Genomic DNA, 27,438 nt, shown 5'->3' with positions numbered 1-27,438 from the left:
TAGGAGGAGAGGCTGGACCTTCCCAGGGTGAGGGCAGGGTGGTGGATCTAGGCAATCGAGGCAGCCCAGGGAGTCCTGTGGCCCCAGGCTGTCGGCCCTGCATGGCCAGGTTCTGGATCCCCTGGGCACAGTGGTGAGAGACCTCGGGGTGGCCCCGGCACTGGCCTCTGCTGGCCGTGTGTCCAGGATGGGCAGTGTGCCTCTCGAAAGGAAGCAGGCACATAGGATGACAAAAATAAGTGTCACTGGGTTTGAGTTAAATGTTGGTAGTTATTTGATTGCGAAGTCCTTTGACAGATTCGGTGTGAAATTTAAAAGGTCTAAGAGATGTGATTCCAAGGGCAGCAGGGCTACTTACCCAGGCTGTTTGGTGCCACGCGGGGCTAAAGTTGAAGTAAAGAGGGCTGCCATGGTGGTCATTCTGTCTGAGCCAGGGTCTGTGTGGAATGCAGAGGGACTCAAACGGGCAGGCAGCCTGGAGGCGGTGGCACGGGGTGGGCAGATCCCAGCCTGGTCTGCCTGTGTCCGTGACGCTGGTGCCATCCTCAGGACATGTCCAGCCTGATGCACACCATCTATGAGGTCGTCGACGCCTCAGTCAATCACTCCTCCGGCAGCAGTAAGACCCTCCGTGTGAAGCTGACCGTCAGCCCCGAGCCTTCCAGCAGGAGGAGGGAGAGTCCCCCTGCTGGACAGGGTGAGGGGCCTATGTCTTCTCAGATGCCCTGAAGATCCTGCTTTAAATGGCAGCCTACCGCCTCCTTGCAGACACCCCTTCTGACTCCCCGCCCCCACTCTGCATTTCCCGAGAGCCCTTATCTCCACACACCAGGCCATGGGGACTACTGTTCATCGTTTCTACTGTTCAGCACCACCCCCCCCCACACACACACACCTGGGCAAAATCTCTGGTTTCCCGAACATGGAAAGCAGGGCCTGGCACCTGGCAGGGGCTCAGCAGTATTTGCTCAGTGAACGACTGAACGAGTGCACAAACGGGTGAGGCAATTCCTTCTTTCAGACCGGGAGCCCACTCGCTGCAGGACGGAAGGCGAGCTCTCCGAGGACTCCAGGGCGGCTGACAGGAGGCTGGCTGCTTATATCAGGTAAGGGGCCGGGACCTGGCTCCGCTCTCCAGGTGTGCCCTGCTCGGGTGGGAGCAGCCCACCCACACCTCGCTTCCTGCAGGCCTCGGGACTGCTCCCTCAGGGCAGACTGCCAGGAGGAGCACCTGGGCTCCCGTTGGGGCGAGGGTGCCACCTTATGGCCTGGCATTCTGGAACCGAGAACACCCAGGGTCTGTCTTGAGAGATGGGTGAGGCTTGAAGGGCGAGTCAGCCTGGAGACCGTGAGTCTGGCATTCTGCACACTATGGTCCCACTTGCCGGCTGTGGCAGTGGCAGGGACAGTGGAGGTGTCAGATCAGTGACCCACTCTCTGCCTCAGAGCTCGACCAGATGTCCTAGGTGGGCCAGAAGACAGGAGTTCTTGCAGGTTCCATAGGCAGTTTGCAACAATGATCCTCAGGTGTGGCTGGGGCCCGGGCTGGCTGGCCACCTGTCCTGGACACTCACCCTTTCTGACGCTCCTCTCTGGGCGGTGGGTGCTGGTCAGAGCCCACTGACCATCCGCTCTAGTGTCCCCTTCCTCTCTGAGGAATGTCTGCTCTGGCCTGGGGCGGAGGTCAGGCCCCTTCTGCCCTGTGCCCCATGCAGGAGGTCCAACGCTGACTCCCACCCCTGCCCCGTGAGGGGGCTGTACTGCGTGGATGAGAACACTGAGCGGAGAAACCACTACCTGGACCTGGCTGGAATAGAAAACTACACATCTAAGTTTGGACCTGGTAGGTACCAGAGACCAGTCCCTGGGTGAGAGACTCCCTTAGGAGCTTGAGGGCTCCAGGGCTCCTGCAACAACTATGCTACAGCATTGCCCACGTGTGTGTGGGGTTCCTCAAGGCAAGGTGGCCAGGCCCTACAGAGGGTCTCACAGTCTGTGTCCCCTGTGTACAGGGTCCCCACCAACACAGGCCAAGCAGGAGCACCAGGGCAAAGCTTCACACCCCCCAGGCAGGTCTCGCTCCCAGGAGTCGGATGCACACACCATGCACAACCGCAGGTCCCAGGTGCTGGCTGACCATGTCCTGCTGGCCAGTGAGCCCGCTGCCCGGGTCCTGGACATGCAACCCCGGCTGAAGGGGCAGGAAAAGCAGTTCCTCAAGTCCCCCAAGGGCTCGGGCAGGCCGCCCGGGGTGCCCAGTGGGAGTGTGCCTGGTGGAGGCAAGCCCGGGAGGGCCTTCGGCTACTACCCACCAGCCACCCTGCCCCAGCCCCCCCAGGACGGCCACCACCTCCCACAGCCTCCACCGCAGCCCCCGCCACAGCCCTATGGCCACAAAAGATACCGGCAGAAGGGCAGGGAGGGCCACTCACCACTCAAGGCCACACTGGGCCAGCCTGTGGTAATGGAGCACGAGGTGGTACGGGACCTGCCACCCCTGCTGGTGGGGGAGGCCTACTCAGTGCCCCTGGTCCAGCGCCACGAGCACCACCACCACCACGAACACCACCACCACCACCACTACCACCACCACCACCCATCCTAGCGTGCACCCCCTGGCCGGCTGCCCCGACCAGGTGCCCAGCTCCAGGTCTCTGGCGTGGGCGTCTGAGGTGGCACCAGTGAACACTGCGGAGAAGGCCCTTCCTCTGCTCTCCTTTCCTCCATGCTCTCGGTGGACGACATGTTGAACACATTTGATGCCACTGACGTTTCACAGTTATGAAGTGATCCTGTGTAACCTATAAAACCACATGTAAGCACAGACGAGTACAATTGTATCTTTCATTTATGATTCCGAAGTGAGCCCTCCTGGCCTGGAAGGGACTTGGTTCAAGTGACTTCCGAGTTTTCCTCAAGGAAACGCCTCCTACTCCACGTGCCTTGGACTGAGATGTGCAGAGTGGCGAGGCCTTGATGTTACGGAGCCAGCAGTGAATGTACAGCGTCACAGCCCTTGTGTATTACTCATCCAGGTTCTGGGGAGTGACCGTTCCTCGGTGCGCTGCATGTGCGGTGCTGAGTTCTGCTCCACCACACTGAGTACAGCTCACAACAGTTGGGCAGCCATGAGGGTGCTGTGAAGTGCTCCCCAAACAGTAGTCAATAAATTCTGGAAGTGAGGCCATGAGCGCAAAGGGAGAGCACAGGTGGGCTGGTGCCGGCACCATCATCTTAAGTGGACGCAGACATGGACAGCAAGGCCAGGGGGTGGTAGTTTCTCACACGCTCAGTCTGCTGGACAGGAGGCGGGATGTGTGTCCTCTGGGCTCACACACAGAGCATCTTAGTGCTTGTGGCAGTTTCTGTGATGTCTGCTAGCAGAAAAAACGGTGGGATCCCCCTTGGGAAAGGGGCAGTGATGGTGTCTGAGGGCCACAGAACCCTGGCTGGCAGCGGCCCCCGTGGCAGGCGGGGCTGCTCCTCCCTCCACCGCAGGTGAGCAAGTGGACTTTCTGGCAGCTTGAGAGTCTGGGCAGGTGGTTTTGCATTCGCCTTCACGGAACTGTTTCTAAGAATTGAGCAAATTGGTGGTCGCCTTGTAATTGAGGTGTTTTCCCCCAGGCATAATAAAAATGCGCATTTTGTAATATGTCATACCATTTTTAAATGAGCCTTTTATTTTTTTTAAGATTTTATTTTTTTGTTTTTAGAGAGAGGGGAAGGGAGGGAGAGAAATACCAGTATGATCTGTTGCCTCTCACATACCTTCAACTGGAGACCTGACCTGCAACCCAGGCATGTGTCCTACCCAGGAATTGAACCGGTGACCTTTTGGTTCGCAGGCTGGTGCCCAATCCACTGAACTACACCAGCCAAGGCCAAAGTGAGCTTTTTAAATAGGTATGGTCAATCCATCTGCATTGGCCTGTGGGGGCTCATGCTGCACAGAGTGTGTATCTGTTTATACAGATGTTTATGGAAGGAAAATTAATACCCAACTCCAGACATAATTTTTTCCCTCCACTTTACTACTACAAAAAACAAAACCTAAGTCCCAAATTGGGTTTATGCTAATCAGACACTTCAGGCCACTGGCTGGGGCAGCACGGACCCGGGTTTCGCAGAGATGCTGGGCTCTCGGTGATGAGACTGCGGAGGAGCTGATGCGTTATTTGCAACTGTCTCCTCCCTTTTGCCGTCATGTCCCTGTCTGGCCACTGTAAAGCTTCTTCAGACTTCTGAGTCCCTGGTGTCTGTGAGCCAAGGCCATGGGTGAGGGAGAACTGGGGGTTCTCAGGGTCCCTGGGGCGGGAGCACTCGCATCTCAGTCCCAGGTATTTCGGATCCTCAGCCCTCAGCCAGTGTCTGGATGCTCCACTCATGTGCATCCTGCACGGTGACACCGTCAGCACTGGGGTCTTTACAGAAACGCCTGTCCTCTGACCTGGGTCCACGCTGCAGTGAGTGGAGCTGTTGCACCTGGTCCCACATTTGAGAACCTCATTTAATGAACTCCAGCAGCCCCCTGCGGCCCTGCCACAGCTCTCTGTAGGCGTTTAGCAGACTGGCTAGCAGGAAGGTGGGCTGGGGCCTGAACGCTAGCCTCCGACGCTAGACCCTGGTTTTAAAAACTGGATGTTGAGTGTGTCTGCTGCTTGTGAACCCACGCAGCAGAGAACATATCATCCAGGCAGAAATAACCACCACCTGGCCCACCTGCACAAGTCCATCTCACCAGTTCCCACGGGCAGTGGCGACCTCTGGTGGGCAGGGATCACACGCCTCGTCTGCTCACGTTGTGAGTGCACCTTGTGACTTTCGAAATGAAGACAGCACCTGGCACATGAGTAAAGCTTGTGCAGATGTTCCCACATGTTAAGTTCCTAGGCAGACAACACAGAGACGAAACTTCCAGGGACACTGCCCGAATAACCGTGCTGGAATCCAGTGGGCAGTCATGTGTGTTCGGCACTCCCTTTTCTGAAGCAGTCCTGGCTTGTGGTGACAGATGTGAACGCTGTCCCAAGACCTCCTGGTCTCCCATCTCCTGCACCTTCATCTGCCTCTCACCTAGGGAATGAGGTTAGTGAAGAAAAGCCAAGAGACAGACAAGCCAGAGCTGCCCTCTGGTCTCCTGAGCACCTGACCAAGTCCCAGTGAAAACAGGGTTTGAGGAGGTGTAGCCGAGGCCCCGGCAATGTTGGACTGGGGAGGCCCGGGGCCAGAGTGGACAGGCTGTGCTGGCCAGGCCCCAGAGGCCTGCATGCAGGAGCAGAGGGGCGGGTGGCCCTGAGTGGGGCCCAGAGACCAACAGCACCCAGGGTCCACATCCCAGGTGGGGCTGCCCCAGGGAAAGCAGCTCTCAGAGTGGAAGGGGCCTCCTTGGAGGGTGACACAGGTGGCAGCACCCAGTTGGGTCAGGTGCTGGCAGCTCACTCAGCAAGGAGGTACCTGCCCATTGGGCCAAGTGCAGGAGAAGCCTCAGAAGGGGTTATGCCTTCTTCCAGGGTGCTCGCGGGCACTGTGGGCTGTGGCTGACACATACCGCAGTTCCGTCGTATCTTGGCAGTTTGAGTTTGTCTTTCACACCAACTTAGAGCTCTGGTGTCTCGTGCATCTGTAACCCTTTCCAGGGCTGTCCAGTGGTGAAGGTGCCACACTGAGTCTGAGGCCCAGAGGACCCTGTGCTGTGCCAAACCTGCTGTGTGGGTGCCCATGGATGTGTGGTCATGGCCCTGGGACCTTTCCACATCTTCCCTCAAGTCTCCTCCAGTTCCCCAAGCAGCCTGACCCACCCAGTCCCGTGGCACCCTCACTTCTGCCCCAAAGGCCAGGCCCTTGTACTCCAGGTTGTGGGTATGAGGTCCTGTGTCCAACTGCCCCCAAGGTCCCCAGGAAGTACGGCAGACGGTTCACACATCTCACTCACTGCATGGCATTGTTTCCTGCACACTCTCAGATTGCGAGCTTCACCACGAACACTTCAAACCGTCTTTGCCCCTAAAGGAACCCCGTGCCCACTCAGTCACTAACTCACCACAGTCCACGTTCTGTCCCACTATCCAGCAGTTCATGTGAGTGGAATCACACGGGACCTGTGGCTGGCTTCTTTCACACAGCCCATCCCTAGGGTGGGACGTTAGAACGTCATTCCTTTCAACAACTGAGTTTTATTCCAGTGAACGTGTCTACGTTTTCAGTCACCATCAGTGGATGGGTGTCTGGGCTGTTCCCACAGTTCAGCTGGTATGACCAGTGCTGCTGTGAACACGGGCCTGCCAGTTCACGCAGACAGATGTTCCTCTGGACTGTGCACCTGAGAGTGGCACGGCTGGGTCACATGGTGACTCTGTTTAACAGTTCTAGGAGCTTTTAGAGGAGCTTCAACTGTTTCAACAGTAACCACCCCTCTACCTCTTCGCACAGTGCAGGAGTCCCCTCTGTGCGGGTGTGGTCTTGCTGTAAGCCTGTGTGTCACAAGGGGTCCCTTCTAAACACAGGTTTCATTTGCTGATTCCATCCTGAAATTACATGTTGAGCAATTCCAGCAAACTCCTCCGAAAGAAGGGAGGCATGGGGGCACTTTGTGCAATTGTCTAATTTTTATGCTGAACGAGACATGAGATTCTTCAACATAGATTTCATTGAATTTTATTCTTCTACTAACAAAAATCATACAAAGACAAGGAAGCTGTAAAAGGAAAACAAAATTCACTTGTACTGACTGCTGTTACAGATATACAAAGCTCAGTGCAGAGGCTACGTGGTGCTGAGGCTGCAGACAGGCAGGTGGGGCAGACACACGGATGCTCACCACACATCCATGAGTGAGGCGGGTTTCACTTAACTCAGTGTTGAACCAGGATCAGCAAAAGTCTGCACACCCTACCCCCAGCCCTGCTGTGGCTATTTGGCACATGCTCTAGCCAGTGGTCCTTCTGATGGCAACGCAGGCCCCCTAGGCTGCCCGATGGCTCCTCAGAAATGTCTGGAAATGCATGCTTAGCCTTTACCCTAACATGGAATCCGCAGCCCAGGCCAATTCCCTTGGGAGCGAATGGAAGTGTGAGAAAGCCAGGGCCTGGTCCTTTGGGCCTGTTTCTTAGACACAATCTCTTTGTGGACGATTGGCATCGAAACGCCCAGGTGTTTAAACAAATAAATAAGCCACACAGAAAGTGAGGCACAAACTACTGCAGCACCTACTACAGTGAGCGTGATCATGACCACAAGCAGAAAGACCACAAGGTAAAGTGCAAAGTCTACAGATCACTGAAAGGTACTGCGCCAGTGCCCCGAACGCAGCTGTCGTCATCCCCTCCTGCAGGGCAGGGGCACAGGCTCCGGCCAACGCCTCAGTGCATGTGCCCCTCCCACCCCAGGTCTCCCACGGCTGCGGCCTGGCGCCCCACCCCAGGGTGTGAGGTGTGGACGTGGAGGTCAAAGGAGTGAGTGCACATCAGAAGCTGAACTGTGTGGTGTGCTTATGGACCTGAAGGTGTGAGCTCTCGACATGCACCGTTTCTGTGTATCAGAAACAAGGTGCCCGCTGGGCTGGGCCCGCCAGTGCTTATGAAAAGTCTGTGGAGTGCCCTGGGAACTCAGAGGGCTCCTCCACTGGGGGGTCTTTCCCTCAAGAGCTTCCTGGAGCACAAACCCAGCTAGATGACCACTCTGTGCTCCCCAACAACTAGGTTCCCTTACCAGACGTCCCCAACAAGACAGGGTACCTGACTGAGGCCAAGCGGCTGAGCCTGGGGATGTGGGCGTGGTCAACTGGCCTCCCTGCATGTATGGAAACACAAACTCGGATATTCAAAGGACAGAGAGATGGGGGACTAATGAACACATACTGAGCTCTTAGCCATAGGCTGACCTTTCGCCATTATAAATGCACAGCCCAAAGGTGAACCCTCAGTCCAAATGTGGCTTCTTGTGAATGTCCTGGGTGGGGAAGAACTGCAATGTGACTGCCACAACAGACCCGGCAGGTGCAGGCAAGGAGATTAATTCCAGAATCCAGAGGCAGAGCACAGAGCCCCACGGGAGGGCCAGCTGCATCCCAGACACTCTGAGCCTCCCTCAGGAGCACGTGGAGCACCCAGGGCATGTCATCTCCTCGACTCGAGGAGAACTTTCAGTCTTGCGCTGTCTCTCAGCCTGGACAGGAGAGCCCAGTGGTGTTCTAGAAACTTCCGTAGGAAGCCACAATGGCAGATCAGGCCACTGGCCTGTGTGTACAGCACCTTCCCGGGTCTGCCCAGCATGCTTCCAGAGTGGCCAGACATTAGGAGTAGATGGTGATCACCTCTCGGCCACTGCCCCTGACCAGCAGGACCCTGTTCAGCCCCTCGGTCAGGACCTCAAGGAACTCCATATCTGGGGTGGGCTGAGTTAAGGCCACAGCCAGTCCCACGGCACACGAAGTGTAAAACGTGGAGAGAGTGGTCCTGTGTCATTAGGAATCAGTTTGAGAAAGAAGGTGAGGGCTAAGTCAGGGAAAGCCAGACCCCAGGTCCCTGAGGTGAGGATGAGAAAGGGGGCAGGGGAAGGGTCCCAGGAATACAACCAGAGGCGCTGACCCCACCCAACAAGAGGCCTCCAGGCAACGCAGGTGGCCGAGAACCCACAGCAGGGGTGTCAGACTCACGTTCACCGGGGGCCACGTCAGCCTCACGGATGCCTTCCAAGGGCCAGACGTAATGTTAGGACTGTGTATACGGAACTGCTCCCTAACAGTTCAGTGAGAGCTTGGTGCTGCCGCTGGGTAGAAACAAGGTGCTGGGCCCGATAAAATAAAGTGGAGGGCCGCATTCGGCCCACAGCCTTGTGTTTGCCACCTGTGACCTAGAGAAAACCCCTGCCCTCACCTGGGGCTCTGCCACCAGGAGGGATGTACCTGACTGATATGTCCACTGTCCACTAAGACACCCAAATAGGCCGGGATGTCATGGTAACTAAACATGAATTCCTAACTTGTGGTCAGCTTGAGACTGAAATCGAAGAGCCAAGCTGCTGACCTCTCCTGCCAACCCCACCCATGCCCCCAGAGGATAGTAGGGGCTGAACCCCGGGGGACAGTCCCCAGGCCACAGACCTTTAGCAGTCTGGAGCCCGTGTGAGGACCTGTCCCTTACATCATGTGGCAGCTGACACACATTTAGAGACTAACAGCACAGTTTGGGGTAGGGCTAATACATGACCTTTGAGGTCACGGACTGCATTAATGCGTGGGACACCCTGAGCAACCAGGAGGGACTGGGGAGCCCATGTGGGGACAGAGGGCTCAATAGGCAGAAGGGTGTTTAAAGGGCAGTGAGGTGCCAAGAGCACTCAGAGCTGAGCCTTGGCAGAGGCCTGTGGACCCATCACTGCAGGTCGGGTCATCCTAGAGATGGAGTCACACACGATTGCCCACAGGTCCCAGGGAAACACCAGGAGAGCCAGCTGGGGGGCGCTCAGAGCCCCCATCACCTGCCCCTGCCCCAGGGCTTGAGCCCAGGAAAGGATACAGTTCTCGTCCCCCTGCCGGTTTCTAGGGGGCCCGGGCATGTTCAGCAAGACCAGCTGGGCATCCTGGGACTTATTCAGGACGACACCATTGAGCTTCACAGCCGTGTGCATCCTCCGGACATTGGACTGGTTCCTGCAAAGGGGGGACGGTCACTCTGTGCCCCAGCCTGGGACACTGGGCACCAGGCCGGGTCAGAGGCCCGACCGGCCCTACTTCACCCTGGTTAGAAAGGGCCGAGTAGAAATGAATCGATTCAAGTGGATTCACAGTCCCAAAAGCTCCACGGGAGGTGATTCCACAGGAGAATCGTGCTGGGAATTAGGGAACAGGGGTGGGGGTACTGAGCAACCAGAGCGCTTTGGCCTCCAAACGCTTTGGGCTGAGAATCACTAAAGCTGCCGAGCTTCTAGTTCATAAGCGGTTGTCCACACAGGCGGAAGCGAATGCTTTGGGGGCGAGCTTGCTCTCTGGGCCCAGAAAGGCACTTACACACCCAGGGGCTCCGAACTGTTTCCCACTGGAATCCCTGGACTTGTGGCCAAACCTTGCTTTAAACACGACCCTGTGGCGAGTCTGCTAAACTATACACATGGCAACCTCTTGCTCACAGGCGGGGTGGGGCCCACGAAGCCCAGAAGTGGTGGGGAAGGGACCAGGCCCCTGCACCTGGCTTCCACCCCTACTGCAGTCTTAAGTCCTGTAACAAAGCCTTAGACCCTGGCTGAGGATGCGGCTACCATGAAGGTCCATCCAGCCCTCAGCCTCCCAGACGCTGCTCTCCTGCTAAAGGAGAGCTTCCAATGCTCAGTGACCCAGACCCTGTGTCCCAAGTCCTCACGGACTACCCAGTTCTCCACACTCCAAGTAGACAGAGGGTCCACTGTGCTTTGACACTTCCCAGGTCCAGCAGTGGCCCCCAGGAGAGGGTCCCCAGCTAAGTAAGACTAGGGAGACTGCAGACCCATACCCACTGGCACACCCAGGCACTCAGGCAACCCCACAGGACCCCGAGGACCCCCGGCCAGGTGACCGTGGGGCCTCTCTCCCTAGGGAACTGGGCTCCAGGAAGCACTCAGGAGTAGCCGTCCTGGGAGCTCCGCTTGCCTCAAAGCATTTGCATCTTCCTGTGCTGGACAATTCTGAGGTCACACACAGGGAATCTATGGCCGGCCTCAGAAATGCAGCCTGGGCAGGCCGGCTGCAGCCCTTCTACGAGGTCACAGTGCCTCAGACACGAGAGGGACGGGTGGACAGACAGGGGCCGCACACGAGGGGTCAGGAAAAGGCCTGCAGGACGAACGCCCAGGCCGCACCCTTTGATCAACTCAACCCTTCAGCCAAATAAACCCAATCACAACCACCAATTATTACCAGGAGGAAGACGGGAACACAGACCCTTCATTTCCTCCCTCCCACTCCGACTGATCAAATTAGAGATCGGGTCTCTGTCCGTGGCACGGCCGGGACCTCGCATCGCAACAACCATGAATTAGGTGCCTGGAGAGGCCAAAATTACCAGTGTGTGTGGGGATGGCAGCGATTCTAGAAATGCGTGTGTGAGATATTACAGTATCTCTCAGGGTTAAGAGTTGGAAAACACATATAATCTTAAAATCAGCGTGGCTCCAGGCCGACGCGCCCCCGCTGGGGGGCCAGAGGCAGGGACGAGGACCGCGCGCCTCTGCCCCCTCCCGGCAGCCTGCCCTGGAGTCCACGAGCCGGAAGTGTGTCAGAAACACGCCGACTGCCAGAGGAGAGGACTCTCACCACAGGGTTTCCGAGGCTGGGAGGCAGGGTCTGGGGTGGAGGGTACCAGGGGCAGCAAGTCGAAAAGGGAGATGCTGGTTCCTGGAGGGAACACGGGGAGGGGCGCTAGCAAACACTGAAAAAAGACACGCACGATGCACCCCGGAGGGCCTGCGAACCATCGCAAAGTGCGTGTGCCCTGGGATATCACAGTAAAGCACGCACACGGCAGGTATAAGCTGACCTCCCGCCTTCCAGAAGCTTCTCCCAGCCTAACCCTGAGGAAGACCGGGAGCAATGTCCACCTGCATGCTTAGTTCTGTCCACAAAATGGCCTCTTCCTGGTTCGCTTTCTTCTGAGTCCCCAGGCCTGCAGGGGTCCGCTCTGACCCTGCTCGGTGCAGGCGGCAGGGTTTGGGTGCGTGGAGCCCCTGACCTGAGCCCAAGTGTGCCACGTGGGCACAGGAATCTCCGCAGGCCCATGGTTCAGTGGTGGTTCAGGGAGAAACCCCACCCTGTCTGTGTCCACGTGCTTGTGTTTTTTAATTTGTAGACTTTATGGGGGGGGGGTAAATTTACAGAAAAACACAGCAGGAAGCGCAGCCTCCCTGACATGCCCACGTGGCAGGGTCTGCTCCCTCGGTGGACCAACGCTGTCATGGAATTAACTCAGGTCTGCAGCCAAGAAAGCAAGTGTAGCCACCTAGTCCCCAGAGTTCCACTGTGGACACTGTCTCAGGCTGCACCAGCCCAGGAGAAAACAGCCCAAAGTTCCTGGAGCAGCCGGGCAGGAGGAGGGGGAATGACAGAGAGGGATGGACAGATGGACCAACAGCAGCATCAGGGAGCGCCCCCTCCCACCCAGCCAGCCGGCCCTGGACCCCTGGCCATGGAACTGAGCTGTGGTCTGACCATGCAGAAAGTTCATCCACATCCACAGCACGTGGCCATTAAAGGACAGCAGCGTCTATGGGCTGAAAGGTGTCTGGTGTGGGGAACACAGCCAATTCCGTCCCCACAGAACTGAGGTTTTATATCTGTCGCCTTGATCCAGGGATGTGGATGAACCAACTAACAGCTGCCGAGACGCATGCTTCTGGTTGTGCGGAGCTGGCTCAGGACCAACCCACCCAGATCTCAAGTTCCTCCGTGATATTTAGAGAATGGATCTCAGGAATGTGCCGTGAGCCGCTCTAAACGGAGAGGAGCAAATTCGACAGGAAATTACTGAAAGCTACGGCAGCGACGAGCAAGCTCTGCCTGCACACGGACACGCACGCACGCACACATGGGGACACATGCACACACGGCCAAGCACACAGTTTACGAGGGGTGCATGGGCGGGCATGCGAGGCACACAGGCTAGCAAGTGTCCTAAACCGAGCGAGTGACTTACAGGTTTCCCCATTCTCTACATGGAAGAGAAAATACAGAGAACATGTTACTTCAGCAGTGATCGTGGCACACACTGTTAAACAACTGTGGGCTCACCCCAGGCTGCCCTTTCCTGGCCTACCTCGGTCTTTCTCTGCAAGGGGTTCTCAACCCCACCGGCACCAGAAAGCCTCCAGGCCCCTCCTGACAACCCGGGCTTTAGGGTCTTAGCCCACCGCTGAAGAACCCAGGGAGAAGCTGCACTGCTCTCCCATCCTGGGACCCTGGGACTGTGTAACTGTGACTCTAACCCAGACCCCTCCCCTGGGAGCCCGCCACACGTGCCCTCCATGGGCACCCGACAGGCAGCCTGCATCATCAGCGGGGTCCGAGCTGGAGTCCTCATCCATCCAGAAGCCCTAATTTCAAGCTGCTGTGTGACCCACCAAGAACAGAGACCAGGCCACTGCCTGGGCCCCGGCCAGCCGGCCTGAGAGAACGCTGTGGCCCTTGGGCTGGTTCCCTGCCCTCCAGGCCTGAAGCTGCAGCTGTGTGCTTGCTGCCCTGTCACAGGCAGCGAAGGGAGTTGGGACCTGCCACCCCCGTCACCAGGTTGACACTCACGGCTTCAGGCTAAAGAGGTCTTTGAACCCGGACACGCTGTTATCTTTGTTCTTATACTTCTCAGCGATCAGCTTCTCCTTCGTCCAGGTCATCTGCACCTTGTCCGGTGTGGGCGGGGCTTGGGCCCTGGCAGCCACCGCAGAGTGGGAGGCAGTGTTCCTGTCGTGAATCAGCTGGGCCTGGCGGGAGGGCAGGCAGCACAAGACTCACTGCAGCAGGTCTCCAACCTCCTCGGCAAGAGGCAAGCACGGGAGGGAAAGGCTGCTGGCCCACGGAACCGAGAGGGTTTTGTGATCCACGGAACCCAGGGACCCCCGGATGGCCTCCCAGCTGAGGCCCCAGCATTGCCCCCACTCCCACCAGTCTCTCCTCTTCCTGGGCTTCCAGACCAAATTCATCACTTCCTTCTCTGGCTCCAGCTCTGAAAGCCACTGAGAAAGAACCCAGGACTCCATATTGACACAAGTGCTCACATCCGAAAAGTCCCTGCTCCACATGCTATCTCTGCTTCCCAACCCACTCATCCATCCGTTCACTCACTAACTAATCCATCACCTCATTTATCTATTCATTCATCTCCTCACCCATCCATCCTTCCTTCCTTGGATTCACGCATTCACCCCCTTGCTCATCACCTTTTCTATCGTTTATTCATCCCCTCATCCATCCACTCTTCCTCATTCATTCATTCATTCATTCATTCATCCCCTATTCATTTGCCCACTCACCCACTCATTCAATCATCTATCCTTTCATCCTTCAACAGCACAAGGGCTGCCCGGAAGCTATGCTTTGGGATGGGTATTAAGTGACATGGAGTTTGAGGATGGGTGTGGTGTGGGAGGAGGCAGCTATAGCGTTTCACGAAGTACCCCAGGAAGCCTGCATGCAGAGGTGCTGATGAATGGCCCGAGGGAAATGGGGGAGGCCTGTGGGGATGAGGTGGGCTCAGGGCACGAGCCAGCATCAATGAGAAACTGGAGGGGCCTGAATGAAGGTTACTCAGGCAGTGGCAGGACTGTGTGAGGCAGGCATGGAGCCTGGGGGGGGATTAACAAGTTGGCTCGTAAGGACTCACTGTGGTTGCTGGTTTGAGGCTGAAAGGGACAGAAGGGTGACCAATTAGGGCACCATGGTGGTTTGAGCAGATGATGCAAGAGAGGAGGGGGCTGTGGGTGGCTGGGATAGCTCTCGACAGACTGTGTACGGGAGACCAGGGGTGATACAGTCCTGGAACCTGTCCTGGGTGTGGTCCAGAGGGCCAGTGGGGCTGTGTGGCCTTGACCCATGTGGGGAGAGGAGGTAGAGGTAGAAGTCAAGCCACCCGGTCATTCACAAACCCAGGGATAGAGATGACCAGCTCAAAGTGACCCCCCAAAGCCTAGTCCCGACAGCTCTGTGGGGTCTGCAGAAGCACAGAGTCCCACACTACACCATCGCCCGTGTGACTGACCGCCTCTAACTGGAGGCTGTCCGGGGCCAGCACATACCTCCCTCTCCCGCTCCGTCTTGGACAGCTGCATCTGCTTCAGCATTTGGCTCCTCTGCTCCATGACCAGCGTCTTCTCATAGGTGAATGCAGAGATGTCGTTCTCCACCTAGAACGTCCCAGGACATACAAGTAACTCAATGTGTACAGAACATGATGTCTTCGCCACAAGATCACTGGCTTCGCTCGGTGTCTGAGCTGCTGCCGGAACAGGCTGCTCGGCCCTTCCCTCTTGGTCTCACCCTCTGCGGGCTACATGTGTAACAGGCCCACCGACCACAGAGCCTGGTCCTTTCCTGACACTGGCCCATCCTTTAGTGCGTGATGCTGGGTCCTCCCAGTCCCTGGGGGTGCACCACGCCCCCAGCCCGGGGAGAGCTGCCCCTGGGACCTCCGTGGAGCTCTGTGCCCCTGGCCCCAGGGCTCTGTGAGCTGGATGTCACTCCCTGACACTTTCTCATAAGTCACTGTGTGGGGAAATTAATTCTTATGTTATCGGTCCACTCTACTAAATTCTTACTGAATAAAATGTTTATTTTCTTGATTGTCTCCAGGTATTTAAATCATTCTCTGCAGAATAAAAAGCACCCTCATTTCTATTACTTAAGGCTGCAAACGTTGGCACCCAGGAGGCAAGGCCCCTGCAGACAGACGGCCAGCTGAACCAACTGCCGGAGGCACTAACCCTTGGTACTCACAGCAAGCTGGTTTGGGCTTGGGTGCTCTTTGAGTACATTAGCTAAATGTCCGTGATGCTCCTCCCTGACACCCTTAATAAAACCTACTTATTTTTTAAAAAGTCTTAACGAAAGCCCTAAGCTCTTTTGTGCTGACGCTTCATGGTTCATGGTCCCGACTCTGGTCTTTCTGAAGCTTGCTGGCCAGGAACACCACCTTCCTAGTTAGTGGCCCTGACTTGCAACTGTTCAGTTTTAGCCTCTGACCAGACTTCTCCTCCTTGTTCATTTACACACTCCCCTCAGGTCCATGGCCCTCAGGCCCCCCGTGGGTCCACTGCCTCCTGAGGACCCCAGAGCCCCAGGCTTGGCGGCTGCCAGCGACACCCCAGCGCTCGCTCTGTGAACAAGGCTCCCAATGCACAGTACTCCATGTGAGAGCAGTGTCTGGGGCCCTCTCTGTCCTGCAAAACTCTGGAGCGGGGAGGCTAAGCTGAGGAAGATGCCAGAAGCAGCCGAAGGGGAAGGAAAGACGGCACTAACTAGACATCAGGCATGGCCTCTTCCTTGCACAGGAGTGCTCAACCCTTCAACAGGTGGGTAGCAGGGTGGTCCCGGGCAGGAGCAGGGCTGTTCTCACTTTCAAAAAGGAAACCCAATTATATCCCTAAAAAATAGACACTGCCTACTTAAACCTAATTAGCGATCACAACTGAAATCAAGCAGAACTGTAGATTTTAACAATGTTATTGTTAACTAAATGGCACCAACTAACCCACCTGGAAAGCTGACGAGGACCAGGGGCTTTGAAAAAGAAGAATAACCACAATCACTCAGAACCACAACGCTGACAGCAGGCCTCTGTGCCCGCCTCAAATGGGGGCCAGCTCATCGGCTCTCAGTTCAGTTTGGCTTCAGGTGATTTGAAATGGGTGAGGTAGCTGATGAATGGTAACAGGAGGACGGGGGACGACAGCGAAGGGATACAGGAGCCACGTGGAACATGTCCCAGCAGCCGATGCTGGACGATGTGAGCAACAGAATGAACAGTGCTGAACACCCCAAAGGGGAAAGCAGTGGGAGCCCTGGACACAAATGCACCCGCGTGACGCACACAGAAGCACGACGCACGCGGAGGAGACCCTGACCGCTGAGCCCCCTCCCGGGGTCAGGGGACCTGGGGACCCACTTCCAGAGCAGAGTCTGGACTTTACAGAGTGGGCGCCGGCGGATGTGGCTGGACTGCAGGTCCTCACTACCTGTGACGGGTTGAATGTCACATTCCCCTCACAGGACACGCTGGGGAGGGCACACCACCTCTGGGGTCTTCCTCCCACAAACGAAATCCAGTCCAGTCATGAGAAAAACATCAGACAGATCTAATCTGGGGTACATTCTACAAAACACCTGGGCCCATCTAAATTGCCAAGGTTATAAATAAAAAACAGAAACTGTCACAGGAGGAGGGAGTGCAGCTCGGGGTCCTGAACAGAGATGGGCGCTGAGGAACGACAGCAGACAGACGCCGACAGCCTGGAGCACGGCGGGCAGCAATGCCCAGGGCCCGCCCTCAGTGTGCGGAGTCCGCACCAGGCCTGCAGGGACCCTGCTCCGCCCCATGCGCCCACAAATCCAGAACTATGCCGAACGTGAACAAGAAGCACAGCCGGCAGGCAGCCCGGCCCAGCTGCCCTTACCATCTCCACCACCTCCACCTCCGCGCTGATCCTGAGGTGGTACAGGAATGTCTGCAGGTCCTTCTTCATCTGGATGCTGTTGTCGTCCACCTGGGCCACCGTGAAGATGCGCATCCGGCACTTCCTCCACACCTGCGGGTGCACACAGGGCGGTTTCTGATGCTGCTGGCCGCCACTGCCCACCTCAGGGGACACAGGCCTCCCCGACCCCCCAAATCAAATGTCTCCCCAGTGCCGTCCCACGGTGTGACCCCAATGGCCCATGACCCCCATCCCCACCTTGTGCTGCCGCAGCAGGAAAGGCAGCAGCATGAGCAGGCCCCCGTCGTGCACGATCCACCACACGTCGATGTGGCCGTCGCTGAAGCGTTCCTGGTTTTGTGGAAACAGGTCCACGTTTTTGGCCACCAGCAGGGCCTGCTGTGCTGCCGTGGTGTCACGGACGGTGTCTGTGGAGAGGTGGCACACGGGTCAGCGGGACCTCAACAGAACTACACACTCCACGAACTTGCTGGGCACCAGCCAGCGCAGGAGGTGGCCACAGGGTCCCCGCAGAGCCCCGGCAGGGGCGGGCTCCAGAGGCCGTCCTCCGCGGCCCACAGCAGCTCCACAGCCAGCGCCGGGACGTGTGGGGCACAGCCCGGGCCCTCCCCAGGGACGGCCAAACTGGGGGCTTCATCGGGAGGAAGGGACAGGGCAGCTCAAGGCTTTCAAGTGGCCATTCACTTTTCAAATGTTTTCGAGTGAAAAGGCACAGTTTGGGGGCCCCACAGGTCAGCAGGGAGCACCTCTCGAGCCAGTGACCCCAACACCCACAGCCTGTGGGAGACGTTACCCACCAACAAAGTTCTTCCAGGAGAAGGGGTTGTCCTCCTCCTTCCAGGATTCGGGCCAGGCCATGAGCACTGTGTTGTGTTTCATGCCCCCAAGGCCAGCCGACTGGATCAGGTGGGACATGCCATCCCGCAGGTTGGAGGACACCACCAGCTGGCAGAAGCCTTTGGTCTTCTCGGCGCTCATCAGGGACCGGATGTTCTGGGGAGAGGTCAGGGGTCAGTGCTGCGGTGCCCACGGGACCGAGCAGGAGCAGCACTGCCAGCCCCGCCAACCCACCTCAGGGAGCCTGGGCAGTGCTGGGCACACTCCGCACAGACACCACTGCCACAGTGAAGGCCGGAGGCCTTGCGGGATTTCCTGTGTGTGTGTGCAGCCACATGTGTGCGGGAGAGTGGGGTGACGGACAGTGCTGTGCACACAACTCGACGTGGTTCCTTGTATGTTGTTGTGAAACTGCCTACTATTTCACAGGTTTGTTGACAACTTGACTAGAGCATGTCACGCCCCCCAGGGGTGGTCATCAGTTACGGCCACTGAAGGATACTCAGAAAGGGCTACAGTCACCCCCCTCGGCCCTTGCTGAGACCCCAGAGCCTCCAAGCAGGCAGACCCAGCAGCACAGGGACCGCAAACACGGGAGCAAACAGACTGAGCCGGGCCGTCATGAGGGCTCTAGAGGACCCTGCCCATCAGGAGGACGTTTCCAAGGTTGGAGCTAAACAGCCCTGGTCGCCGAGTCTGCGACCCTCCTGAGTATAACGGACACTGGCTGTCTCTCTAAAGCCTTGGGAGCATCACATGTTGGGGAGTGTCTCTTTAGCAGGTTTCTGTGCTGCAGGTTTCAAACTCAAAGGCCACTGTCTCTTCTGACGAGTGACAGCCTGACACACAACGCTGTGCCTGGGGCACTGAAATGGAAGACCTTCATGTGCAGCCCTGCACTCCTCACAGACCACCCTGGTCCCACCTCCGTCTTCCAGCCCCAGTCCGCCCCGCCCCACCTCCTCGGCCTGCTGGGCCTCCGTGTGCTTGTCCAGGTAGGTCCCCTCCAGCACAGAGCCCACGATGGTCAGGCCCTTGCCAGCCTTGAGCTGTGTGGTGAAGGACAGCAGGCGGGGGTGCTTCACACACTGCTCCGAGTCCAGGTTCAACATCACCAGCACCTGGGGCCTGTGTGGGGACAGCAGTTACCACAGCAACTCATTGCCACATGCTCACACGTGGCCAGGTAAGACAGGGCAGACAAATAAAACAGGTGAACAGATGGGAAAGGTGAACAGGTGGGACAGGTAAACAGGTGGAACCAGTGAATAGTCAGACGCCCCCTTACCCCATGACCCAGAGCCTGAGGCTCCCTGCTGAAAATCCCAGTAGGCACCTCCTGTCTCTGAATGTTAACACCTCCAGGCAGGTGCAGGATAGGGAGACCAAGAGCTTTCTGTGCAGATTAAATTCCTGTTCCGTAAGGGCCACCCTTGCCCCAACCCCCTCCCAGCTGTTGCATGCTAAAGCCCTCGGTCTGCAGCAGCAGCCCCACTAGGAAAGCTCGCCCATTCCCCACCCGGCACATTGCTGGAGCCCAGCATGGAGCCCAGCACTGCCCTCAGATGTCCGATCACACACAAGCTGATCACACCTGGGCTGACCTACCCTGGACCGAGGGAAGGCACTAGAAGCTTCCAAGACATTGTTTCCTAACGAGAAGGAACAGTTTCTCCCTGTAAGTCTGACTTTAGAAACAAGTGTTCCAAGGGCTCAAAGGGCAAGGGCAAGGGAAGGGGCAGGGGCAGGGCTTGGGGTGGGCTGCGGCACTCACCTCCAGTTCTTGGTGTGGGGCGGGCCATGTTCTACGCGCAGCAGGGCATAGCGGGCAGCATTCAGCGACAGCCCCCTGATGCCATCACCCCATTCCTTCTCGGCCCTGGGAAGAAGGGGAAACTGTGAGCCCCCCTCCACCTCTACAGCACATTCAGGAAGGTGCCTGCAGGGCAGCAGCCCAGTAATGACTTAGGACCCTCTTGGCACTTGTGTGATGGAGAGGGGGCCCCCAGGCCAGCCAAGAGTAGGGAGGGACAGGACACGGAAAGAGGACACCCTGGCTGGAAGTGGTAGTGGGGTAGGGGCAAGGTGGCCCTGACACCCTGTATGGGGCCTCAGAGTTGGGGCCAGCTGGGGGAAATGAAGGAGAAGCTGTGGCAGGGGCACCCAGACGGGCAGGCAGTGCCTCGGGCAGAGCTGGCTCCAAGGGGCTGGGCTTCACCAGCACGAGCAGTCGCAGCCCCCATACCTCCTTCCAAACCCCCCCGAGCACTGGGGTGGAACTTTAGGCAGCCCACCCAGCCCACCACCTGGCCAGAGAGGCCACACCTCACTTCTCTCCCTGCTGCCAGGGAGCCAGGGGGCTGGGGAAACACCCCAGTGAATAACCTTAGGCTCTGAGATGCAGTTAGTCTGAAGTGCTCTTGTCCACAGCTATATTTTTTTTGACAGTGTGGTTTCTGGAAATTTTGAAATCCATCATACATCAGTGCTGCCATTGGGTGGATTTTAGTTTCCACAAAAGCATACTTAAAAATCATGGCTTTTAGCCCGGGCTTGTGTGCGTGGCTCAGTGAATTGAGTGCTGACCTATGAACCAGCAGAAAGTTGCCAGTTCAATTCCTGGTTGGGACTCATGCTTGGATTGCAGGCCAGATTCCCAGATGGGGGCTTGCCAGAGGCAACCAGTCAACGTTTCTCTCTCACATCAATATTTCTCTCCCCCTCTGTCTCCCACCCTTTTGCTGTAAAAATAAATTTAAAAATAATTATGGCTTTTATACAGACACATAGGTAAACCTAATGCTGTGTCATAACATGGAATCGATTAAGAACAGCAGATGTGCCCTGACTGGTGTGACTTAGCGGGTTGAGCGTCATCCTGCCAACCAAAGGGTTACAGGTTCGATTCCCGGTCAGGGCACATGCCTGGGTTGCGGGCTAAGTCCCCAGTTAAGTATGTGTGAGAGGCAAACAATCAATGTTTCTCTCCCTCTCTTTCTCCCTACCCTACCCACTTAAAATAAATAAGTAAAATCTTAAAATAATATATCGTTACCTTAAAAAACCAAAAACAGCTCTCTACCTATTATGATGAGGGCTGCAGCAGAGACCCCGTCCAGGTCCCTGTGTGTCTGTCTGTCCCCAGGAGAGGGACCCCAGCCCACTGGCCCAAGGGGGTCCCGCACAGGACTTAGCTACAAACCCCAGGGAGGCCTCACACTGAGGGCCGGGGCCTGAGTGGCCGCAGTGGCCCCGGGGCCCAGAGCTCACCCGCGATACTCGATGTACTTGTAGATGCAGCCAGCGATGAGCATGGCGAACAGGGCGTAGTACCAGGAGCAGATGAACATCAGTGCCAGGCACAGGCTCATGCCCAGGAAGGACAGCGTCCTGGGGAAGGCTATGGTCACCCAGTGGCCGCAGGTGGGGACCAGAGTCCACGCCCCAGCCAACACCCTGACCCCAACACCTCACATGCCACCTGCCCCCGTGTCCCAATCTCGCATCTGAGCAGCTGCCCCCAAAACATTCCTGGTCCCTCAGGGAGAATCTTTCTTTCAGTTACTCCTAGAAAATGACGGGGTGCCTGGCAAAGTGCCTTCTCCACCCCGAGTTGGCTCCGAGGGCTGAAATGATCCCTGGACACCTGCTGGAGCCCCGGATCTTCAACTTCGCTGAACACCCACTGCTCCCCGAGGCACTCGGCACCCCGCTGGGCACAAAACACGGCACCTAATGCCCGGGGGACATGAGACGGAGCAGCCCTGGGGCCCATACTGATAATACGGTGTGCCACATGGCGGGGTCCCAGGTGACAAAGAAAGGCACGCCACCCTCAGCAGCCTGGCTAGGTGCTTCCACCAAGGACGACAACCAGGCCCCGCGGCCTCTGGGCCGCCGCAGCAGCTGGCCCTCCAGATGCGCCGTGAGTCTTCGCCCAGCAGTTGCCTTACCAGTGGTAGTATCTGAAGCGCGGGCGCCAGTTGGGGGTGCGCAGCAGGGTCTGCACAGCGCAGGCCAGGTTCACAAACATGTAGCACATGAGGAAGAACCTAGGGACCCGAGGGGCAGTGTGAGAGGGGCCTGGCCAGGTCCCACAGTGGTCTGCTCCATCCTGTGGGAGTCCCTGCCCACCAGTTCCTTGAGCCCCCTCGTCCCTGTCACCGTTCTTCCTGTGGGAGTCTCCCTGCTCCACTGTCCTCCCGTGGGGTCTCCTCGCCCCACCATCCATATCAGTGCCCTCCTTGGGGTCTCCATGCTCCCTCATACACATCACCATCCAACATCGAAACCGCCTGGGCCCCTGGGCCCGCCCCTGTGTGCTGTCCCCTGAGCATGTCCCCCTAGTGGTCCCAACGGGCGCTGCGCTCCACTCCTGGTCCACATACGCCCTTGCCTGCCCGTGCTCACATGGAAAGGATGGGGGCCACACTGTCCAGGGAAGCGATGAGGATGCCAGTCTCACAGATGAAGGCAGTGAGCAGCAGGGCCCATGTAGGCTCCCCATTGGCCTTCCCATGGCCGAACACCTGCGGGGAGAAAGGCACGTGGGCTGGAGGCCAGGGGCAGGCGGCCACGGGAACAGTGCCCTGAGCTGGTTGGTCCAACCCACAGGGTCTCAGCAATGCACGTACACAGAAGTGGACTTCCACATCGTGTGCCGCACTCTACCCAGTGGCCCGGAGGAAAACCTGACACCACGAACTCACAGGGCTGACAGCAGCTCACAGGGCCAGCAGGAGCTGCCAGGGACCGTCAGACCCACAATCCTGGCAGAGCAGTGACCAGGGTGAGGGCAACGCCCAGTGTGCTGGGCTGAGGGCTCTGAAAAGAATTCTGCAAGGATCTCACTGCAAGGTACCTGGACCTTCACCCCCAGCCACGTGGGGTGGCAGAACTTCCCCCAGAACCATGGTGGAGGGTCTGCCCCGTGCTCAGGGACATAGCCTGGAAATGCTTCCCACCCACTCCCCCTGGACAAGGGTCTGTTGAAGATACAGAAAGAAAAACACAGACATGGCAGAGCAGCCCCACTGGCCCGGTCTCCGGGGGGAGTCAAAGGGGCTCCCGGACACAAGGGCCACCCCCCATGCCACCACCCCAAATAGAAGGCCTGACCTCCTGACCATCACACATGGTCCAGCACGGCCCTGTGCCCTCACCACACCTGCCACCTCGTCTGTCCTGGGCGGACAGAAGCTGTGAAAGGTGGAGAACCCCAGTCTGCTGGGATTGGCTCCAGGGATAACAGTGAGAACGGCAGGTGCGGGGCCACAGCGACATTGAGGTCACCAGCGTGAACCCTGACCCAGTCTGACTGGGGTCCTTACAAGAAGAGAGCAGAATAGATGCACACAGAGGGATGGCCACGTGAGGACAAGGGGAAAAGAGGGCCATCTACGTCCCAAGGAGAAGCCTCAGGAGGAACCAGCCCCGTGACACCCTGACCCCGGACTTCCAGCCTCCAGCCCTCAGAGAGAATCAGCTTGTGTTGTTTAAGCCACAGAGTCCATGGCCTTTGTCATGGCAGCACCAGGGCACTAACACATCAACGGCTTCAAGTTCATTTTGAAAGCTTCAGCCCCAACTGGAGGAAGCAGGGGCTTCAGACACCACGACCCTCATCATCATCACAGGGGGACAGTCCCGGGGCACCGCATCCCACAGGACGATGACAGGACAGATGCCAACTCCACAGGAAGTGGAAGCTCCCAGTCACTCCTGTGAACTGCTCTGCCAGCCAGGTGGTAGGCGGCTGTCTCTATCCACTGCACCGTGCCCTCAGCCCAGTGACCGCCTGGGATGGGGGACTGCCAGGCTGGAGGTGGGGACACAGGTCCCACCATCTTTAACGTAAAGACTGTGCTCCAGGACGGAACCTCAGGGACGCTCCAGAGCTGTTGCTTCCCAAGGGCCCGCTCTCTCACGAGGGGGCCGTCAATACAGCCCTGCGCCTGCGGGCAGTGTGTTCACCTGGAGGAAGGGGATGATGCCGTCTCGGGCGATGGCCTGCAGCAGGCGCGGTGCCCCCGTCAGGCTCTGCAGGCCAGCGCCACAGGTGGAGAAGAAGGAGCCGATGACGATGACCCAGGGGGACGGCCAGGCTAGCATGCCGATGACCAGGTTCCCTTGTAGGGCCTCCCCAAACCTGTGGGAGGGGCAGGTCAGGTAGACTTTCAAAATGTGAGCTGAAGACTAAGCATCTTCCCAGCGTCTGAGTGAGCATGACGTTCTCACCCCAAGTAAACTCACGGGTCCTGCCCACAAGGGTCTTCACAGGAGCAAGGAAGCCACGGCCCAGCCCAGGGTCTGTGAGGCCACCGTCACCCCCACAAAAGTGATGGGCAGTGGCCACAGCCTCCCTGTCAGGGACCTGCAGGGGCCCTCATGACCTGAAGGGCTGATAAAACCCATGGCCACGAGAAAGCAGGGTTGGGGGTGAGAGCCTGGGGCGCAGGCCACACCTCCACAGAGAGGAGGGGCCAGCGAGGGTAACCACGGCCTCACCCAGGAACCCCTGCACCCCCAGCTCTGCCGGGTCTGAGATGACTCTATGGTCCGCCAGCTCCAGGCTGGAGAAGGTGAAGGTGGACGCACCAGACCAAACAGAACCTCTCCACAAAGGGGCCACAGGAGCTTACTGCTCCACACGCAGAGTGTGAAATCCCGAGTGATCTCAATTTCTGAAGTCATTCAAGAAAGCTGACTCTGACCCCAGAAGTTTCCAGAAGTTGCACATAAAAACCAACATACTTATCTCGTAAGATCACGCCTTCGATGCAGGCCCCGAAGAGCACGATGCAGGAGAGGTCTGAGGCTCGGGTCAAGGAAGCAGCGGACACCATGCGCCGGCAGCGGGGCCCTGGCCGCAGTTGGGTATGGCGCCACCGAGCCCCCACTCATTCTGGGTTCACTGCCTGTCCCGGTGACCCTCGGGGGCCTTGCTCAATGCCTAGTCCTGGCTCCACAGAATGGGCCTCAGGTCAGTGAGGCTCCTCTGGCCCCTCAAGGCCTGTGCCACAGCGTGGGAAAACTGACCAGTGCACGTGTGTGTGGTTACTACATGATACACACGCAGTCACTCGTCCCTAATGCATGTGATGAGTTACAGGTGGTACCATGGTTACTGTATGTAGTTCATGCACAATTTCACAGTCCATAACCCACTATGGACATGGTGCCCAGGTGCTGTGTCTTGTTTTCTCGCATCAGGCTGGCACCCGCCCAGGTCCTCCTCTTCAGGACAGGTGTTGCGGGCAGAACTCACCTGAAGCAGAGCAGCTCACTGAAAGCTGTCGATGGCACAGTGGTGACCCACACACAGTGGTGAGGGTGTCGGGGGCAGGCGCCCTCACACCCTGACAGGCTGATGGACAGCCCCTGCACCCGAGCCTCCCACACCTTGACCCCTTCAAGGATACAAATAAAAGATGTGGTCACAATGGCCAGGATAGTCCCTGTGGGGATTGACTTCTGGGCATCCCTGAGGTCCCCCGACCGGTTCGAGCCCGCCATGATGCCTGCGGAAACAGGCAGAGCTGCCCTGTTACCAGGAAACCTAGGAAACCCCATCCCCGCGGGCGAAGGCCTGTCCGAGGCAGAGGCAGGATGAACGCAGCCCGGGACCTCGGCTGCAACGTGCTGGAGAGATGCAAGCGTAGGAGACCACACCTGTGTGGGCCAATGTCCCCGGTCCGGGCCTCAGAGAGCACAGGCCAGATATCGCTGTGCAGCTGTGTGACAGCCGCTGCAGGGCGCATGGGGAGAGGCCCCAAATGTTCCCCCTACTCTGCACAGGAACAGCTGACCCTGCCATGAACTAAGTCACAGTCCAGACCAGAGGAAGGCTCAGCCCGGATGCTTGCCGGATGCTTGCCATGCTTCACACTCTCCACCCACCAGGCCCACTCGCCCAGAACATGTTCCACACTGACCAGATGGATACAGGACAGAGAGAGACCCCCAGGGACCACACCCCAACACTTGCCAAAGTGAGTCCGTGACCCCATCTCCCAGTCTTCCAGGGGAAACTGACAACAAGCACTTGCCAACCCCTCCCCCCCCAACTCCACTGCTTTAGGAAGAGCTGTGATGAATTAAGTGCACAGAGGCGGTGAGCGGCCCCTTGTAGCCCAGCCTTCCAGAGTGCAGACAGGCTTGAGGTGGGGGCCAGGGGGACCGATACACTGACAGCCGCAAGCTGCTAAGCTCCTCAGCCAGGCCACATTAGGTCAGGAGCAGCTGGGGGCTTGGGGCTCAAATTTTGCGGGGGGGGGGGGGGGGGGTAGGCTGAAGGGCGTCCCAGGGGGTGGTGGTCTCCAGCAGTGTGTGTGTGCACATGAAGCTGTGTGTATGCACACGTGTGTGCATGTACATGTCAATGTTGGGAGGACGGGGACTTGCATGCACTAAGGGTCCTCTTGCGTGTGCCCACATATGTGTGTGTCCACATGTGTGTGGGGGGTGAAGGGAGACAAGACTTTCTTACAGTAAGGGCCATCCCAGAAGGTCAACTGCCTCTTGTATGGACGAGGACGGCCGCAGTGCCTGGCCACTAACCATTCTCCATGTCCACTCCTGGGCGCCACCTAACAGTGCACCAGGTGTTCTGGGCAAGTCCACACTGCAGTCAAAAGTTACTTCTAACAACATGGGCCTCTCAGGAGAGCGTGGAACAAAGCTCCCTTAAACCACACGACCTCCTATGCTCCCCACTCAGAATAGGCGGGGAGCAGAACGCTCATTTTTTGAGCCAAACAGTAAAGAAAACTGGGGGGAGGAGGGAAGCATGGAGGGGAAGTGTGGCGGGGCGGGCAGAGACAGGGTGATTGTGCGACAGCGAGGGAGGGAGGCGGCGGCTCTGGAACGCCCGAGGCCTCACCGGTCACGGAGGGAAAGTAGATGCCAACCAGCATGGTGAAGTAGGTCACGATGTCGGTGAGGACGTAGGGCAGACCGCCGGGTCGGCTCTCCTCTGACACGGGCGCCGAGGGCGTGCCCTTCTTCTCCACGAACACCCCTTTGTCTGCGTAGGCACTCCACAGGTTATCTGTGGGAGAAACAGACAGGTAACAGGACTCCAGAACCTTCCATCAGCGCTCCCGCCACTGGGGAGACCCAGCAGAATTGCCCGGCATGCCCCAGTGCCACACAAGGACAAGGACATCAAACTCAAACACTGACCTCTGAGGAAACTGTTCATAATCACTGAGTGAAAGATTTCGGTCCTGCAGTCAAATTAGAAGGAAGGGCACCCCTGACAAGCACCTTAGGGCTCTGAGGGAAGGTTTCCAGGGAGGGAGTCCATCAGCGATCCCTTCTGGCAGGTCCCCTCACTCATGGAGGGTCCATACGGGGCAGTAGTGGCCCCACCCACACACACACACACACTCGAGGTGACAGTGGGGTCTGTCTCCTACCTGTGCAAATGCACCC

At 57.7% G+C, this 27,438-nt stretch overlaps 2 protein-coding genes across 9 annotated transcripts in view; one reads left to right on the top strand and one right to left on the bottom strand.

Annotated features, from left to right (window-relative positions):
• The window catches only part of NKD2 (NKD inhibitor of WNT signaling pathway 2), a 28,683-nt gene extending 25,026 nt beyond the window's left edge, over positions 1 to 3,657 (top strand). For both annotated transcript variants that reach the window (XM_037137404.2, XM_037137403.2), the window contains 4 exons: positions 550 to 697; positions 1,022 to 1,106; positions 1,716 to 1,843; positions 2,013 to 3,657. In XM_037137404.2, coding sequence (XP_036993299.1) covers positions 550 to 697; positions 1,022 to 1,106; positions 1,716 to 1,843; positions 2,013 to 2,605 — 954 coding nt within the window. In that variant the 3' untranslated portion in view covers positions 2,606 to 3,657. The remainder of the gene's footprint in view (positions 1 to 549; positions 698 to 1,021; positions 1,107 to 1,715; positions 1,844 to 2,012) is intronic.
• Positions 3,658 to 6,638: 2,981 nt separating this feature from the next.
• Positions 6,639 to 27,438, bottom strand: part of SLC12A7 (solute carrier family 12 member 7) — an 82,702-nt gene continuing 61,902 nt past the window's right edge. For 4 of the 7 annotated variants that reach the window (XM_037137419.2, XM_037137421.2, XM_037137423.2 and 1 more), the window contains exons 9-25: positions 26,885 to 27,052; positions 25,425 to 25,523; positions 24,757 to 24,814; positions 23,977 to 24,151; positions 22,414 to 22,532; positions 21,957 to 22,055; positions 21,274 to 21,393; positions 19,778 to 19,882; positions 18,963 to 19,131; positions 17,964 to 18,159; positions 17,404 to 17,573; positions 17,125 to 17,256; positions 14,752 to 14,859; positions 13,262 to 13,440; positions 12,660 to 12,674; positions 9,516 to 9,649; positions 6,639 to 8,382 (exon numbers count right to left, since the gene is read on the bottom strand). In XM_037137419.2, coding sequence (XP_036993314.2) covers positions 8,291 to 8,382; positions 9,516 to 9,649; positions 12,660 to 12,674; positions 13,262 to 13,440; positions 14,752 to 14,859; positions 17,125 to 17,256; positions 17,404 to 17,573; positions 17,964 to 18,159; positions 18,963 to 19,131; positions 19,778 to 19,882; positions 21,274 to 21,393; positions 21,957 to 22,055; positions 22,414 to 22,532; positions 23,977 to 24,151; positions 24,757 to 24,814; positions 25,425 to 25,523; positions 26,885 to 27,052 — 2,138 coding nt within the window. In that variant the 3' untranslated portion in view covers positions 6,639 to 8,290. The other 3 variants (XM_037137425.2, XM_037137426.2, XM_037137428.2) reach the window with 2 other exon arrangements.

Source organism: Artibeus jamaicensis, unplaced genomic scaffold, assembly GCF_021234435.1.
Source record: "Artibeus jamaicensis isolate MK-2021 breed Jamaican fruit bat unplaced genomic scaffold, CSHL_Jam_final scaffold_369, whole genome shotgun sequence".
In the NCBI taxonomy this organism is placed as follows: Eukaryota; Metazoa; Chordata; class Mammalia; order Chiroptera; family Phyllostomidae; genus Artibeus; species Artibeus jamaicensis.
Note: the sequence above shows the minus strand (reverse complement) of the source record. Positions and strands in the feature narration are given on the sequence as shown.